Source organism: Mastigoproctus giganteus, chromosome 6 (genome assembly GCF_048544385.1).
Source record: "Mastigoproctus giganteus isolate SK-2022 chromosome 6, ASM4854438v1, whole genome shotgun sequence".
Lineage (NCBI taxonomy): Eukaryota > Metazoa > Arthropoda > Arachnida > Uropygi > Thelyphonidae > Mastigoproctus > Mastigoproctus giganteus.
The window spans coordinates 155,663,961-155,682,382 of NC_143580.1; the positions used below are offsets into that span (position 1 = coordinate 155,663,961).

Consider the following 18,422-nt stretch of genomic DNA (forward strand, 5'->3'; position numbering starts at 1 on the left):
GTTGTTATTGCTCAGAATAGTATTGCATCAGGTGTAATAATCAAGTGCTTCACAACGAGTAGCACTGGTGAGAATATCATTAAAAAATGCGGTAGAACAGATGAATGTGATAGCAACATTGGATTTTGTTAGAGAAATTGGGAAGTTTGTTAAGGTGGATGATGCTGTTGCTACTACGTCAATGCCAACACTACCAGAAGAGCAGCTGAACACCAATTAAAGTGAAGTTTTTGTTATTGGTAATGAAAGTGAAAGCTAAAATAATGTCAGACAAAGCATGAAAATGAATTCTTTATTTCTTTAAATTAGATTAATTTATTAAAAGGTTAATTGGTTTTCATTTTTTACTTTCATAGTAATACTGCGATTCAGCTTTACTAGTTTATGTGATGCTAATTATATATATATATTTTCATTTCAATAATACTGTTATTTTCTCATAAAATCTAAATAAAATATTATTATTAAACAAAAAATCTAAACGAAATATTATTTTTATTACTACTAAACAAAAGCTTAAGTTGAGCAAGGAGAAGAACTCTTGAACTTTTGCAAAGAAAACAAACTATTCATCACCAACATGCTGTTCTACCACAGATCTCAATATAAATATACATGGACATCGCCAGATAGAAATACAAAAAACTGCATCGACTACATTTTAATAAATAACAACTGTAAATCATCCATTCAAAATGTTAAAACCCTTAGAAATACAGATTTTGACACCGACCATGAACAGCTAGTAGCAACAATTAAATGAAAATTTAAAAATACAAAGCCAAAGAACAATAGAGCAACATTGCATATATATCATGATTTGAAGAAGACAAAATAAAGGAAATTTATGAGAAAACACTACAAGAAAAATTAAAAGATATAAACTATTCATCATCTGTGGAAAATACATGGGAGAAAACTAAACAAATGACTAAAGATGCAGCTTTAGAAACCTTTAGAACTAAACCAAATAATCTTTGGATTACAGCAGAAATTTTAGACATATGGATGGAAAAAAGACAAATGAAAAACCTCCTAAACAAAGAAAATAGTCAAGAAAAAAGGGAAAGATATAAAACCTAAAAAACAAAATAGACAACCTATGTAAAGCAGCTAAAAGGAAATGGTTGGAAGATAAAACAAAACTGTGCAAAGAGGCAAATAAATGCCATGACTCTAAAACAACATACCAAGTTATAAAGGAAATCTCTAAAACATACATTCCGAAAACACTGACGATGAAAAATAAAAACAGGAAACACACAAGATTTAAAAAAATATGAAAAAAATATTACCAAACCCTGTTCAAAGGTGGGGGGGGGAAACATTCGTGTCTTAGATAATAGAAGAGATAACGCACTCCTGATAACAAACGAAGAAGTTCAGAAAGCAATCAGCCAAATGAAGAATGATAAGGCACCCAGAAATGATGGTATCCAAGCAGAACTATGGAAATTCTGAGGCAATGCAATGTTTAATCTTTTCTTTAATCAAATATTATTTACAGGTGATATACCAGAAGGCTGGAAAAGTGGAATAATAGTACCTATACACAAAAAAAGGAAATAAAAGAAAACTGTCAGAATTATAGACCCATTACCCTTTTAAACCATATATATAAAATATTTATAAGGATCTTACAAAATAAGATACTTAAAATATATGAAGAAACAATTAGGAGAAGAACAAGCAGGATTTACAAAAGACAGATCAACAATAGACCAAATATTCACACTACACATCACTGCAGAAAAATATTGAAATAAGAAGAAACCTCTTTACCTGAGCTTCATCAATTTCAAGCAGGCATTTGACTCTGTAAACAGAGAAAATTTAATGAAGCAATTACAAAAAAATCCCACTTAATCAAGAAATAATCATGTTTGTAAACAATTTCTACAAAAATACAAGAGTAATAGTAAAATTCAACAGCCTTAAAACAGAGAAATTTGAAATAGAGAAAGCAGTCATGCAGGGATTCCCTTTATCTCTATACCTGTTTAATATCTAATGAACTAATAAGACTCGTGGCAGAGAAGAAAATGCATGGGATGCATATAAATTATCAGGTGACACAGAAGCCTATGGCAGATATAAGCTAGTCTGCAATCAAGTCACAAAAGGAGGTTAGGCAGGTGAAGGCAGATTACAAGAAATTATTATTATTATTATTATTAGCTATATGGTGCAAGGAAGCCTGAGGCTTATGCTGCACCAGCCAAAAAAAAAATTCCCAAGTTACCCTGAGAGAGAGAGAGAGAAAATCTTTGGCAAAGGATGCTAAGAAAAACAGCAAGGATTTCTTTACTTATATAAACTCTAAAAGGAAGCGGATGAATCAGATTGGTCCACTTGATATCAATGGTTCGACTGTTGATGATCCTCCTCAGATAGCAAACAAATAATGAGCATTTTGCATCTACATTCACACATGAGAGTTATTAAGGTTTGAAAATGGCAGAAGGTTATCAAATTGTAGCAGGTTGCATAATGATTTTGTTATAACTAGAGCAAAGTGGAGGAGAAATTGTTGAATGTTAAACATAAGAATGGCACCTGGGGTGGATGGGATCTATCCAGTTATATTAAAGGAGGCAGCAAAGAAACTAAGCAAACCCTTAGCCATAATTATGGGAGCATCCTTGGACTCAGGAGAGGTCCCCCACGGTCTGGAGATGTGCAAATGTATCCCCAATTCACAAAGTGTGGGGGGGGTGAATCGAAGGGTGACATGAGCAATTACAGACCAGTTAGTTTAACTTTTGTTGCAGGTAAAATAATGAAGTCACTGGTTAAAGATGCATTGCAGGACCATCTAGACAAGACTGCAGCAATAATTCAGACACAGCATGGGTTTGTTAAGGAAAAGTCTTGTCTGACAAATTTGATTGGATATTATGATGTGGTTACAAAGGAACTGGATGCAAAAAATAATTTTGATATCGTATACTTGAATTTCAGAAAAGCTTTTGACGCTGTTGCGCATGAAACACTACCGTACAAATTGGAGCAGAATGATATTAAGGGTAAGTTGCTACAATGGATAAAAGGATGGTTGAGTGGTAGAAGACAGAGGGTGGTAATCAATGGGCGCTGCTCTTCGTGGACTAATGTTATTAGTGGAGGCCCACAGGGTTCAGTGTTGGGTCCACTGTTGTTTTGTATATTTATCAATATATTGATGAAGATATATCAGGCTTAGTGTCGAAGTTTGCAGATGATACAAAGGTTGCCAGGTTGTTAATGACAGTAATGGCAGTGTGCTACTGCAACAGGATATATAAAATTTGCCACTGAGAAGTGGCAAATGAAGTTTAACATTGATAAATGCAAAGTACTGCATATGGGGAGAAGTAACCCAGGAAAAACGTACCAATTGTGTAGTACTACACTTAGGGTGGTAGAAAATGAAAAAGACCTAGGAGTAATTGTGCAGTCAGATATGAAGTTTTCTGAACAATGCAGACAAGCTGCAAGAGCAGGTCAGGAGGTTTTGTCAATGATATACAGGAATTTTGCTAGCAGGGAAAAGGAGTTGATTGTCCCTCTGTATAAGGCAATGGTCAGGCATGGCCTGACCATTGCCTTATACAGAGTCTGGAGGCCTCATTTTAGGAAGGATGTAGATTTGTTGAACATGTACAGAGAAGGGCAACAAGATTGGTGAGGGAAATGAAGGGATCCTCTTACCAAGAGAGGCTTAAGTTCTGCAAACTGCAGCAGCTGGAGACTAGGCACCTGTTAGGTGATCTGATTGAGGTGTATAAGGCCTTGAATGGTTGAGTGCGCTGAATTCTGATGGGATTTTTCCACTTTTTCAGATTACGAAACTAAGGGGCATTTTCAAATTGAGGAAAGACAGTGTAGAATAGATGTGCGGAAATTTGCCTTTAGCCAGCAGGTGGTTAATTGCTGGAACAAACTTCCATCTGTCGTTGTGGAAGTTGGTAGGTTAAATAAATTTAAGGAGGAACTGGACATTTAGAGGGAATGGTTGTGTGATGTTTTTTTTGGCTGATGCTGCATGAGCTCACGCTTGCTTTCGTGCATCACATGCCACGATTACTATTACTATATCTACCTAGAAGAACTAATGAAATCAATTGAAGAAAAAAGAAGCACAATAATAAATGGAAAAAATATAAACCACAACATATGCGGATGATATTGTGATTTTAATAGAAATCAAAGACCAATTAAAAAATATATTAACAAATATCAATAAGGCAAGCAACAATTATGGAATTAATATTAATATAAATAAATCCAAAAGTAAAGCAAATCAGAAAAAACATAGAAGACAAACATCCAAAATCAACAAATAGAACAAGTACAAAATTTGTATACATGGGCTCTCTAATAACTGGAAACCTAAGTAATATTGACTAAATTAAGACTGAACATTTAATGGAAAAACATGAACAAACTCAAAAACATATGGAACAGCAATAAAATCTCAAATAGTCTAAAAATTAAACTATATGAAACTGCCATCATACCCACAGCAACATGGAGAATAAATAAAAAAGAATGGTCTAAGGAAAATCAATAAAACAAATTGGAGAGAACATAAAACCAATGAACATGTAAGAAAAGTTCTAAATTTTGAACGCAGCATAATAGAGCAGATCTAAAAAAAACAACTTTAGTGGTTTGAACATGTGAACCAGATGAAACAACACAGGCTGCCAAAGGTGTACTGATAGGAAAAATTGGAGATAAGAGATCACTAGGAAGACCCAAAAGAGAATGGCTCCAATTCCTAAAGGAAAACACAGGCTTTCAGAACAATCAACAAATAAAAGATTCAAGAGACCGACAACAATGGAGGTCAATATCTAAATAGGGGCTCAACCCATGCCAAACAGAAGAGTAGAATGATGATGATGATGATGAAAAGCTTGAGTTAATGTTGAAAGATATGTACCAAAGAAAATGATCGAGTTTTGAAATTTTTGTAGTTATGTCAAGTACACACATTCCATATGCTTAGCAGACTGAAAGTTTTCTGCATTAACTATTTAGGAATTGATTCTGAAATAAAAAGAACAATAAACTGATCCTGGAAGAGTCAAAATATGACTAAACTAAAAGTGACATTAGGTTTCTGAAATAGTGATATTAGGGTTCCACTAATAAAGGATCTCAATAAATCAATACAAAAGAAGACATAGCATGAAAATTTAGTAAAAAACTCTAATCTTCCAAAACAGGCTACAGGAACTCCCCAACTTATGTAATACTATTGGAATGAGCCGCAGCCTGGAAAATAAGATGCAGGATATTTCAGAGACTGCTGGGAATCATTGGGGTACAAATAAACACATGGGTTGTGTTAGGGTAGCTAAGAAAAAGAACAGGTGCATGTATACTTGCATGCACACCAATGCTAGGAGTTTAGTAAATAAATTTGATGAATTTGAGGTATTGCTCAAAACATCAAAGGCAGATATTGTGAGGATTTCAGAGACGTGGTGTCACACAGATATAAGGAATGCAGAACTGGAATTTGGGGAGTACAATGTCTACAGAAAGGATAGACAGGATAGGAAGGGAGGAGGGGTTATGCTATTAGTTAAGAAATACATAAAATCCAAGGAAGTGAAGCCAGTCGACATTGCTGGACAGTGCAGTGTCGAGTCAGTTTGGTGTGGCATAAGCATTGGGAGATCTAAATTGAGAGTAGGAGTGTGCTATAGGCCTAATGACTCTGATGAGTATAATAAGAAACTGTACAGGGAAATAGAGTGGGCCAGTAAATCAGAGTCTTATAATGGGGGATTTTAATTTCCCAGATATTGACTGGAATTTGGGGGCTGGTCACTCACACACTAGCAAGGCTTTTGTGGATTTATTGGATGATTGTTTTCTACATCAGCATGTTCGGGAGGCAACTAGAGGGAGTAATACTCTTGATTTGATTATCAGTAGTGATTCTTCATGCATTAAGAATCTGCAGGTAAATGAACCACTAGGTGGCAGTGATCACAGTGTGCCGAAGTGGGATTTACTCAAAGAGGCAACTACCATTAGGGGTAAAGGGAAGGGTTATTGCTTTCGTAAAGGCGACTACAATGGACTGAGACAGTATTTAAATTCCATACAGTGGGACCAACTGATGATGTTACCAACAGCAAATTCAAAATGGGAAGCATTCAAAGAACTTATCTTGGAAGCTACTAGGCTTTACATACCAACTAAGAAATATTGTTCAAGGTTTAGGCCTAAGTGGATGTCAGATGAACTAATGAGACATGGCAGAGAAGAAAAATGCATGGGATACATACAAATTAACACGTGATACAGAAGCCTATGATAGATACAAGTTGATCTGTAACCAAGTTACAAAGGAGGTTAGGCAGGCGAAGGCAGATTACGAGAAATCTTTGGCAAGGGATGCAAAGAAAAAGAGCAAAGAGTTCTTTACTTATGTAAACTCTAGAAGGAAGGGGATGAATCAGATTGGTCCACTTGATATTGATGGGTCAACTGTTGATGATCCTGCTCAGGTAGCTAACAAACTGAATGAATATTTTGCATCGACATTCACACATGAGGAGTTATTCAGCGAGGGGAATGCCAGAGGTGTATTCAACTCTGGCAGTAATCTAGAGAATCTTGTAATAACTGAGAGTAAAGTGGAGGAGAAATTGTTGAAGATAAATACAAGAAAGGCACCTGGGGTGGATTGGATCTATCCAGTTATATTAAAGGAAGCAGCAAAGGAAGTAAGCAAACCCTTAGCCATAATTATGAGAGCTTCCTTGGACTCAAGGGAAGTACCCATGGACTGGAGATGTGCAAATGTGACCCCAATTCACAAAGGAGGATCAAAGGCTGACACAAGTAATTATAGACCTGTTAGTTTAACTTCTGTTCCAGGAAAATTAATGGAGGCACTGGTTAAAGAAGCACTGCAGGATCATCTAGACAACTTCAGTTATAGTTCAGACACAGCATGGTTTTGTTAAGGGGAAGTCTTGCCTGACCAATTTGATTGGATACTATGATGCAGTCACAAAAGAACTGGATGCAGGGAATAACTTTGATATTATATACTTGGATCTTAGAAAGGCTTTTGATACTGTTGCACATGGAAGACTGCTGCACAAATTGGAGCAGTGTGGCATTGGAGGCAAATTGCTGCTATGGATAAAGGGGTGGTTGAGGGGGAGAAGACAGAGAGTGGTAATCAATGGACACTGCTCATTGTGGACTAATGTTATTAGTGGAGTCCCTCAGGGTTCAGTATTGGGTCCATTATTGTTTTCTGTATTTATAAATGATATTGATGATGGTATATCAAGCTTAATGTCCAAGTTTGCAGACGATACGAAGGTTGGCAGGGTTGTCAAGGACACTAGTGACACTATGCTACTGCAACAGGATCTGGAAAGGTTGAGCAGATGGGCCGACAGGTGGCAAATGAAGTTTAACATTGACAAATGTAAAGTACTACATATGGGAAACAGCAACCCCAGAGCAAGGTATCAACTCTGTGGTACTACACTGACAGTGGTACAGAATGAAAGTGACCTGGGTGTGGTTGTGCAGGCAGATATGAAGTTTTCTGAGCAGTGCAGGCAGGCTGCAAGAGTAGCTCATGGTGTATTGTCGATGATATAAAGGAATTTTTCTAGCAGGGATAAGGAGGTGATTATTCCCTTGTATAAGGCAATGGTCAGACCGCACCTAGAGTACTGTATACAGGTCTGGAGGCCTCATTTCAAGTAGGATGTAGAGATGCTGGAACGAGTACAGAGAAGGGCAACAAGATTAGCGAATGGAACAAAGGGGTGCTCTTGCGAAGAAAGGCTTACGTTTTGCAAATTACAGTGTCTCGAGACTAGGCACCGGCGAGGTGATCTGATAGAGGTGTATAAAGCCTTGAATGGTTTGAGCATGCTCAATGCTGATGGGATTCTTCCTCTTGCTCAGTATAATCACCTGAGAGGGCATAAATTCAAATTGAGGCAGATGTAGGATAGACGTGAGGAAATTTGCCTTTAGCCAGCGGGTGGTTGGTTGCTGGAATAGACTTACATCCCTTGTCGTGGAAGTTGATAGCCTAAAAAAGTTTAAGGCTCAGCTGGACAGGTATTTCGAACGAACAGAGGGGTGAAGTGGAAGTGGTTATTTATTTATTTTTTTTTATTATTTTTTTTTTTTTGGCTGATGCTGCATAAGCTTGCTTTCTTGCATCAAATGCCTCTACTAATGCTAATGCTAATGCTCGACTTATGCAAATTCGACTTTACGTAAGTTTTTGCCAGCCGGCACAAACTGAAAAAAATATGGAAACTTATTTTGCATCTGTAGGGATTGTGAAAATATAATGTGAACTCAATAACACTGGGCTTTTTTTTTCTTTTTCTTAACTCGTTCCAAGTCCTTGGAAGTTGAAAATTTTGCTATATTACAAGCTATTTATCTCTCTAAAAGTTCATATTTATAATCGAAATTGGACTACACTTTCATCGTTATCATATGTTCCCGTTATAAAAATCAATTTTGAAATGTCTTTGTGATATTTTTCTAAAGCATGTTTCTGGAGGTCACAACCAAAAAACAATAAAAATAATTTGCACTTGACAGTTTATTGGGCTTTTCTATTAGCTCAAAATTACAAATGGGTAGTAAACTCAATATTATTGCATTTGCAATAATCCCGATAACTGGAATTCTGTAGGTTTTTACATTACGGTAATATGGTGAAATGAGTTCTCCTTCATTGAAATCTTCAATCATATAAAAAACAAATTTTCAGAAACTTCTCTTCATTCCTATTTACATATTACAACGATGAGGAAAGGGACCAATAGAAAGTGCTGGCAGTGCCAGGAAACGAAACAAAATTGATTTAGAAATGAAGATGAAAATGATTAAGAAGTAAGAAGCAGGACAAAGTCTGTCATTTAACTTCTGTTCTTCTCTTCTGAGTTTAACTTCTGTTCCCGGAAAATTAATGGAGGCACTGGTGAAAGAAGCACTGCAGGATCATCTAGACAAGACTTCAGTTATAGCTAGGACACAGCATGGTTTTGTTAAGGGGAAGTCTTGCCTGACCAATTTGATTGGATACTATGATGCAGTCACAAAAGAACTGGATGCAGGGAATAACTTTGATATTATATACTTGGATCTTAGAAAGGCTTTTGATACTGTTGCACATGGAAGACTGCTGCACAAATTGGAGCAGTGTGGCATTGGAGGCAAGTTGCTGCTATGGATAAAGGGGTGGTTGAGGGGGAGAAGACAGAGAGTGGTAATCAATGGACACTGCTCATCGTGGACTAATGTTATTAGTGGAGTCCCTCAGGGTTCAGTATTGGGGCCTTTATTGTTTTCTGTATTTATAAATGATATTGATGATGGTATATCAGGCTTAATGTCCAAGTTTGCAGACGATACGAAGGTTGGCAGGGTTGTCAAGGACACTACTGACACTATGCTGCTGCAACAGGATTTGGAAAGGTTGAGCAGATGGGCTTCGAGGTGGCAAATGAAGTTTAACATTGACAAATGTAAAGTACTACATATGGGAAACAGCAACCCCAGAGCAACGTATCAACTCTGTGGTACTACACTGACAGTGGTAGAGAATGAAAGGGACCTGGGGGTGGTGGTGCAGGCAGATATGAAGTTCTCTGAGCAGTGCAGACGAGCTGCAAGAGTAGCTCATGGTGTATTGTCAATGATATATAGGAATTTTTCTAGCAGGGATAAGGAGGTGATTATTCCCTTGTATAAGGCAATGGTCAGGCCACACCTAGAGTACTGTATACAGGCCTGGAGGCCTCATTTCAGGAAGGATGTAGAGCTGCTGGAACGAGTACAGAGAAGGGCAACTAGATTGGTGAATGGGACAAAGGGGTTCTCTTACGAAGAAAGGCTAAAGTTTTGCAAATTACAGTGTCTGGAAACTAGGTACCAGCGGGGTGATCTGATAGAGGTGTACAAAGCCTTGAATGGTTTGAGCATGCTCAATGCTGATGGGATTCTTCCTCTAGCTCAGAAAAATCACCTGAGAGGGCATAAATTCAAATTGAGGAAAGACAGATGTAGGATAGATGTGCGGAAATTTGCCTTTAGCCAGCGGGTGGTTGGTGGGTGGAACAGACTTCCATCCCTTGTCGTGGAAGTTGATAGCCTAAATAAGTTTAAGGCTCAGCTGGACAGGTATTTCGAACGAACAGAGGGGTGAAGTGGAAGTGGTTATTTTTATTTATTTATGTTACTTTTTTTTTTTTTTTTTTTTTTTTTTGGCTGATGCTGCATAAGCTTGCTTTCTTGCATCAAATGCCTCTACTAATGCTAATGCTAATTTATTGCAAGGGAATTAGGTCTCGCTGCTTCAACAGTGAATACTATTTTAAAGGACAGTGCACGTATAAAAGAACATGTCAAAGGATCAATGCACTTAAGATCAACAGTGATCACAAAACAGTGTTCAGGTGCTATATTGAAGATGGAACAGCTATTAATAATATGGATGGAAAATCAGATTCAGAAGCAAGTGCCCCTGAGTCCAATGGCCATTCAAACAAACACAAGAAGTATTTATGAAGATATTAATAATAAGTACGGCGAACCCCAAGCCAAGTTCATGGCAAGCAATGAGTGGTTTAATAGGTTCAAGCATCACACCAGTCTCCAAAACATTAAAGCATGCTGTGAAGTCGCCAGTGGCAATCAGCAGATGCGGAGAAATTTTGTGATGCATTTGAAAAAATTACTGATGAAGGGGGCTATTCAATGCAGCAAATTTTTAACATTGACAAGACTGCTTTGTATTGGAAAAAAAGTGCCAGATCGAACATACATTGCCAAAGAGGAAAAGACAATGCCAGGTTTCAAGGCTTTAAAAGATAGGGCCACACTCTTGCTTTGGGCTAATTCAGTGGGAGATTACAGATTAATACGAAACATTAATGCTTGTGTACCAATGCTTGTGTGTAAACTGCTTGTGTACCATTCTGGAAATTCTCATGCATTTAAGGGCATCAATAAAGCCACTCTACCTGTGCATTTCCAATCGAACCAGAGAGCATGGATAACAATATCACTCTTTGAGCATTAGTTTAAATGCTGCTTCATTCCCGAGGTTGAAAAATATTGTAAAGACAATGACATTCCTTTCAAGATTTTGTTTCTATTAGATAATGCTCCTGGACATCCTACACATCTAGATGATTTCAATTCAAACGTGAGAGTCATATTTCTACCACCAAACACAACTTGACTCATCCACCATATAGATCAGGGTGTTAATTCGAATTTAAAAGCCTGCTATGAGGGTAATTCAAAAAATAAGTTAAACTTGACCATCGTAGCCCAAGAGACATTTATTGAGATATGTAACATTATGCAATAGAAAGCACGTACCTTTCCCACATAGTCACCGACTATGTGGAAAATAGTGCAAGTTGGTGTAAACACTTCTCGGAATGTGTGACTAAACGTTTGATTCCCTAATGATAGAAATCCGCTCCTTGGTCATTTAGCCACTGTCGAACTGCTGTTTGCACATGCTCATCGTTGTCTCCCCTAGATGTTCTTTCAGCTTGCTGAAGATGTGATAGTCACATGGCGAAATATCGGGACTGTACAGCAGATGTTGCCATATCTCCCATCCAAAACTTTGGAGCAAGTGTCGTGTTGTGTGTGCATTGTGTGGCATGCCGTTGTCTTGAATGAGAACAACACTTTTGCTTAACTTTCCAGGCCTCTTGTTTTTCATGGCCATTTGCAAAGAGCACAACACTGCATTTTCCCCATAAACCGCCGTTATTTTGCGATGAATCTCGGAACAATTCAGACATTTCGCCCATAAAAATTGTACCATTCCACATATCTTGAACTTGGAGTAACATTCTGGCTGACGTGCCATTATGAACGCTTGCTCCTACACAACTGTTACTGCTACATCAACGAAACTCACCTACCGGGGGGTGTACGATATGAACTCCGTTCTGCGTAGGCACCACATTTGTTGTGCAATTAGACTAAGAGATAGCAGCGGGCGTAACTTATTTTTTGAATGCCCCTCATTTTGAACGCACATCATTTGCTCAGGCATTGTCTGTAGTAGATGGTGAGAAAAGTTTTACATTAAGAGACTTTTGGAAATCTTACAATATTTAAATGGGCATAAATTACTAAAAGTTGTTTAAATGACGCATGGAAGAAAATATGCCCATGGCACGTAAAAGGCTTCGAAGGGTTTGAAAAAGACGAATCATACGAAGAGGTTACAGATAAGATTGTAAAGGTTGCAGAACTACTTCAGTTGGAGATTGCTGCCAAGGATGTGGAGGAGTTAACAGAGGAAGAAGAGAAGGAATTATCTAATGAATAACTTATTGACTTGCAGGCAGTGATAGTGAAAGAAGAAAATGCTGACAAACCTCAAAATGAACCAAATGAGGAGCCGAGATACTTCATCACCAGAGAGATGGCAATGGCATTTCGTGAAATTGCATCGGCAATGGCAAGGTTTGAGAAGATGGATCCTGACAGCAAACGATTCTTAAAAGTTAACAGAGGGGTGAAATGATATGCTTGCTTGCTTGCTACAAATAAATATATAATGAAAAGAAAAAAGCCACCGTCCAGTCATCCATTAATATGTTCTTTCGTAAGGTTGAGTGGCCAACCCCTTCTAAATCTCCACACCCCTCAACCTCCGCAGTGGCATACTTATCAGCTGAAGACGTCAATTCTGGCAACGATGCTTGAGAGGTAAAACTTACTGACGTTATGTCTGTCTCCTCTCTTTTTTTGTAATTTTATAATTTTAAAATTTTTTAAATTGCACGCTTTTGTAATTTTTCCTGTGCACGAGATAAAAAATTGAATAAATACAATAAATAATTCTATTCACATGTTCATCGAACATTTCTTTTTTGATTCAATCAATTCAGCGAGCACAGTTACAAGTGCTTCACAAGCATGGGGGAAATTCCAACTTACGTAGAGTTTCGTTGAACGCAAACTTTACTTTAATCGGGGAGTGGCTGTACTTTTGCCTTCCACAATGTAGAGAATGACTTCAATGAGACAGAAGTTTCCTATTTCAGAATATTGCTCCAGGGATATGCGGTGGTCATTCCCTGACCTTTCTGCATCCTCCGTATTTGGTGGTCATGGGCTCGAACCCCGGTGGAATCAAGAAGCGTGTGCTACGCACTGCTACTCCTGCCCACCTGGCTACGGAGGCCCCCTACCTGCTCTATGGGTAGAAGTAATCCCAGATTAACTTACCGTGTGGTACTACACTCAGTTTAGGAAAGGTGAAAAGGTCCTGGAGGGGTAATCGTGCACAGATATGAAGTTCTCTGAGCAGTGCAGACAGGCCACCAGGACAGCTCATGGGGTTTTGTTAATGATATACAGCAATTTTGCTAGCAGGGATAGGGATAATTATCCCATTGTACAAGGCAATGGTTAGGCCACATCTTGAATACTGCATACAAGTCTGGAGGCCTCATTTTAGGAAGGATGTAGATCTGCTGGAACAGGTACAGAGAAGGGCAACAAGAACAGTGAGGAGAACAAAAGGATGTTCTTAACAAGAAAGGCTTCAATTCTGTAAACTGCAGTGTCTGGAGTTTACAGAATTAATGCCCCATTAATGCTCTGAATGGACTGAGCAAGGCTCAAAACTGTTGACTTCTTCCTCCTGCTTAGATTACACACAAGGGGACATAAATTCAAATTAAGGAAGTATGGTTGCAGAATAGATGTGTGAAGGTTTATCTTCAGCCAACAGGTATTTAATTGTTGGAACAAGCTTCCATCTGTTGTTGAGGTGGGTAGTTTGAACAAATTCTAGAAAGAACTAATACGAAATGGAGGAGAGGGACAGGTGATGTAAGTTTTTTTTCTGACGTTATATAAGCTTGCTTTCTTGCATCATTTGTCACATACTAATACTACTACAGTAGTCTCCCCAATCACTTTGTGAGAGGATAGATTAGCATTTCAGAGTAAAGAACTACAACCATCCAGTTTGCATCAACCACAGGGAGCAAGTGAATCTACATGGGAAAGTATCATTGTGGTGTGAAATGGTATGTGGAAAAAAAAATACATATTATTTTGGTATAATGAAACTATTTTTTAATATTACTCAGATTTACAAAATTAAAAAGGCACTCCTGCCTTCCACAAAGAGATTTATGAATTATGGGCCATTAGACCCTAAAGTATTTAGGGTCTAATGGCACCAGGGGTTCCCCCATCTCTGCACTGTTTGTGAAACATCACTCTGTGGAGGCCAGAGATTTAAAAAGTGTATGGATATTGTTCTGTAGCATAATTTCATGGTGCATTGTATCTTCTGACCTTTTATTTCAGCCATTGGGCCCCTAATGGGACCCACCGTTGCCTACACTTTGCCACAAGGAGGCATGTCAGGTACCCAGTAGATTATATTTTGTAATCTGGCATATAATCTATCTGGCATATAATCTACTGAGTATAATTCTACTGAATTATGCTTAGTAAGTTGGTCTGAAGTGCCAGTGCCATAATGATTCCAACATAAGTTGCTGGTGAGAAGTCATTTTTGTTTTTGCTTTTTTGGCTGACTAGCCACATTGAGATTTTCATAGAATCTTCCAGAATCTATATAAATACAACTTTACCTTCTAGGAATCCAAAGGATTTAAAATTGGTCTCTGTTTAATTTTATGCACCAAGAAGCTAAGGCACTTCTTGTTTTTCATGTTTCAAATTTATAGTTTTTATTGTTTTTTGTTACTTTTTTATAAATTATACTTTTGACTATATATTAATATTTTTTTTTTTCAATTTAATAAGTCCATAATATTTATGATTTTACTACTATAAAAGTATTCTTATATAAAAATAAAATTATTTTCATCCCAGATGCCACAGAACACAGGTCTGGATTTCATGGCTTATTCGTCACTTCTTTATATCATCATTTGTTTTATTTTCAAAAATAAAACAAATAGAAATGAGAAAGTTAGTGTTAGCATTAGTAGAAGCATATGATGCAAGAAAGTAAGCATCAGCCAAAAAAAAACCTTCCCATTTCACACATCCAGTTGTTTATAAGAGGAATTTATTAGTTGATATTTAAAATTTTCTGGAAGTTATTACTATTATTTTTTTTTTAGTTCAATATTTTTAATCTGTAGAATTACAGATTAAAAATAAAGGGAATTCTACAGATTAAAATAGTCTGGATAGCCATAGATAGCCACACCAAATTGTCTGGATAGCCATAGACAGCTTGCAAGCTGCTGCTCAAGGCACCTACTGAGAGTCAGCTAACTACTATCATCAACTCTCATATAACATAAAATCCACTTGAGATGCCCTTGTTTTTTTCTTTTATAGCATTCTATTGTATATCTGACATTCTACTTTCTCCATTTCAAAATTTTCCAATGTCCCTACAATGTCCTCATGATAAAATATTACAATTAAGTTACATCATTTTGGAAAACAAATGAACAGTATATCCTTACCTTCTGTAGTTTCACAGAAGGTAAGAACAACAAAAGCTAAAGCTTAATTATCCACTTACAATGTACGTTATATGGGCTACTACTAAATATTATGGACCTATTAATAACATCAACAAAAATTGCTCTTTTTAATCACTTTCTTCCTCACAATTCTGTAATGACTTGGGTGTAATGCAAGTAGCAATAATTTAATAGAAATGGCAAATCAACCCCATTTCTGCATTGTTTTGTGGAAAGTCCCCACACTGAGGGATCTGCAGAGTCATCCACAGTTTAAACATATTTAAAATTGCACATAATTGTACTGAAATACAAAAGACTAAATTCTGTTATAGGTAAAAATATGCATTTTAGTACCCAAGGCTGGGGGAAGATTACTTTTTTCGGAAGCCAATTTGATTAGTCTGGCAGATGGGACCTCATTTCATGCAACACCTGATATGCACAGGTTCACCTGCATTTACTTCCCTAGTTAATGTCTCTCAAAAATCTGTAAAAAAAAGTGGTACAATTTCTGCATACAGGAAATAATTCGCCCCAGGGGCTCACATCTGGTATGGGCTTGGCACACCCAGGGTCCTGAGCTGGATATCATCATTCTTCTCTTTCTTGGTGATTCCTTTCTACTTTTCTCTCTCTCTCTAAGAAGGGTAACTCGGATTTTTTTTTTTTTTTTTTTTTGGCCAGTGCAGCATAAGCCGCAGGCTTCCTTGCACCATATGGCTAATAATAATAAGTTGGAAAACTAACACATAAAATAACAGGTTCCTGATTAGGAGGGCAAACCATAGCTTATTCATGCTGTAATTCGTAAGTGAATCCAAAATTTTCCCCTCCACTGAAAATTTTGGTAATCCTATACCTTAGCATCACAAAATCCCAGCATTCTTGGAGCATCCTCTACAACCTGTATAATTGCTCCAACCAAACAGCTACTACGAAAACCTGCTATTCCGAACTTTGCCTGTCTGTACGGCGGCCGTCGTGGTCAGCACGGTGTAAAAAATAATGACATTGCATAAACCTGTGCGGAATCTGGGGCAGAAAGAACAGTCAGAAAAAAAATTATATTCATTAAATTGCGTTTACAAAAACAATCATAATAATAAACTACAAAATGACAAATTAAATAAAACAAGTATACATCTAAAAACTAAAGTAATGAGAATAATGAATTAACTTAAAGTAATCGAACTACAAGATAACAGAAATAACGTTGGAATATGTACAATTAACTTCCCATTACTTAATTTATTCTTGCTTTGTAGATGTCATTTGGTATTTGTCATTCTTTTCTTTTATTAGTAAATACATGTATTTTGATTTCCAAGGTCACGTATTTTATCACTAGACCAAAGAAGATAATTGTTAGCTATCATTCGCCGGCTTCATTTATTTACAAACGTTACGGCGGCTGTCGCAACGGTCGTCTCAAAAATCGAGTGAGCGAAACGCGAACTCCAAATAGCACGTCTTCGTAATAGAGAGCTTGCTGGAGCAACCACAGGTTCGTGGTCCATATTATTGGACCTGTGATTGCTCCAACCGAGCTGATCAGTTAGGAATGTTAGGATTTTGTGACGCTAGGGTAGTAGCCAAAAATTTAACATGAGCAGAATAACGCTTTGCACCTTAAAGAAAAAGTTTCCACTAGTCAGTACATACATTGGCATAACACTGGGTGGCTGACAGACGTTTTCTAAATAAAAATTAATACTTGCTACGGAAATAAACATAATTCTTTCCTGCATACTACTTTTTTGCAACCTTACCTCATCAAGAAATCCCATATTTTAAATCGGCGTAACACGTGTCGGGGAAAAAAGTATCAAAAACTAAAGCCTTTCAAAGCACGTCAGCTGATAATGATATAATTATATAACAACTCAATATTATTATTATGCACTATAATAAAACTCTGTGTCCTAAGATAGAATCATAACCACTATTGAACAAAGCGTCATTGCATCATTATCACAGGAGGAAAATCACCTAACACTGCGTTCCATTCTAACAACTACACTCCAAAAGATACTATGTCATCAGAGCAGGTATAACAACAAGTTTTTACGTCATCATTTTTAGATTTTATTGATTTTCTACTGCGATAACGATTCTTCTCCAGCTGGAATAAATTTCCTATACTTGCAAGTCCTATATAATTGGTCATACAGAATTATACATAGATTTTTATGTATGACAGAACAAGTTTAATCCGATATAATATACGTTGCAAAAAAAAAAAAAAAAAAGAAAAAACAGATCGTCCTCCAAAACAGGAGTTTCTTTACAATTGTTAAAACAGCTTCGGACGATAGATGGCAACACAATCCGCCAACTGCTTGCAAAGTGATATTATTCATATTACTACATCTAAACAATACACACTCTCCGACACTGAAACTACAACATCCTGAAAGAACAGGAATACAGAGAGGATACTTATAGTAATGATAACGATGGAGTTAAGGAACGCATAATAAAAGTTGCAGACACGTGTGTGTGTGTGTGTGTGTGTGTGTGTGTGTGTGTGTGTGTGTGTGTGTGTGTGTGTGTGTGTGTGTGCGTGCGTGCGTGTGTGTGTGTGTGTGTCATTTAATGAAACAAAATGTTGCTTACATGGACAAATCAATATGATTAAACCTACCACAGTTGCTGATACATTGAGTTTAGCGTCTCCGTGAGTCGTACAGGTATCGAATAGCCTACTGCGGTATTGCCTAGTCTTTTGTACCTGATCCCTCAGAACATCGGTGATCTGAGCTGACTGCGGGTGGGTCTGTAGATGCCGTCCAATCAATCTCACATGCTCTCGATTGGGGAGAAATCCGTGGATCTGGCTGGCCAAGACAGCACGTCCTCACCACAAAACACCCGAACAAATACGCAAAATTTTCCTTTGAGTGTTAACGACTTGTTGGT

General features: G+C 37.3%; 1 protein-coding gene across 2 annotated transcripts in view; it reads right to left on the bottom strand.

Moving 5' to 3' along the window:
- The window catches only part of Gnpnat (glucosamine 6-phosphate N-acetyltransferase), a 50,623-nt gene extending 33,057 nt beyond the window's left edge, over nt 1–17,566 (bottom strand). Inside the window, exon 1 of one of the 2 annotated variants that reach the window (XM_090375417.1) lies at nt 16,363–16,480. In XM_090375417.1, the coding sequence (XP_090231543.1) occupies nt 16,363–16,386 (24 nt within the window). In that variant the 5' untranslated portion in view covers nt 16,387–16,480. Of the gene's footprint in view, nt 1–16,362; nt 16,481–17,272 lie in introns of those variants that run through there. The other variant, XM_090375418.1, reaches the window with a different exon arrangement.
- Nucleotides 17,567–18,422: the final 856 nt, after the last annotated feature.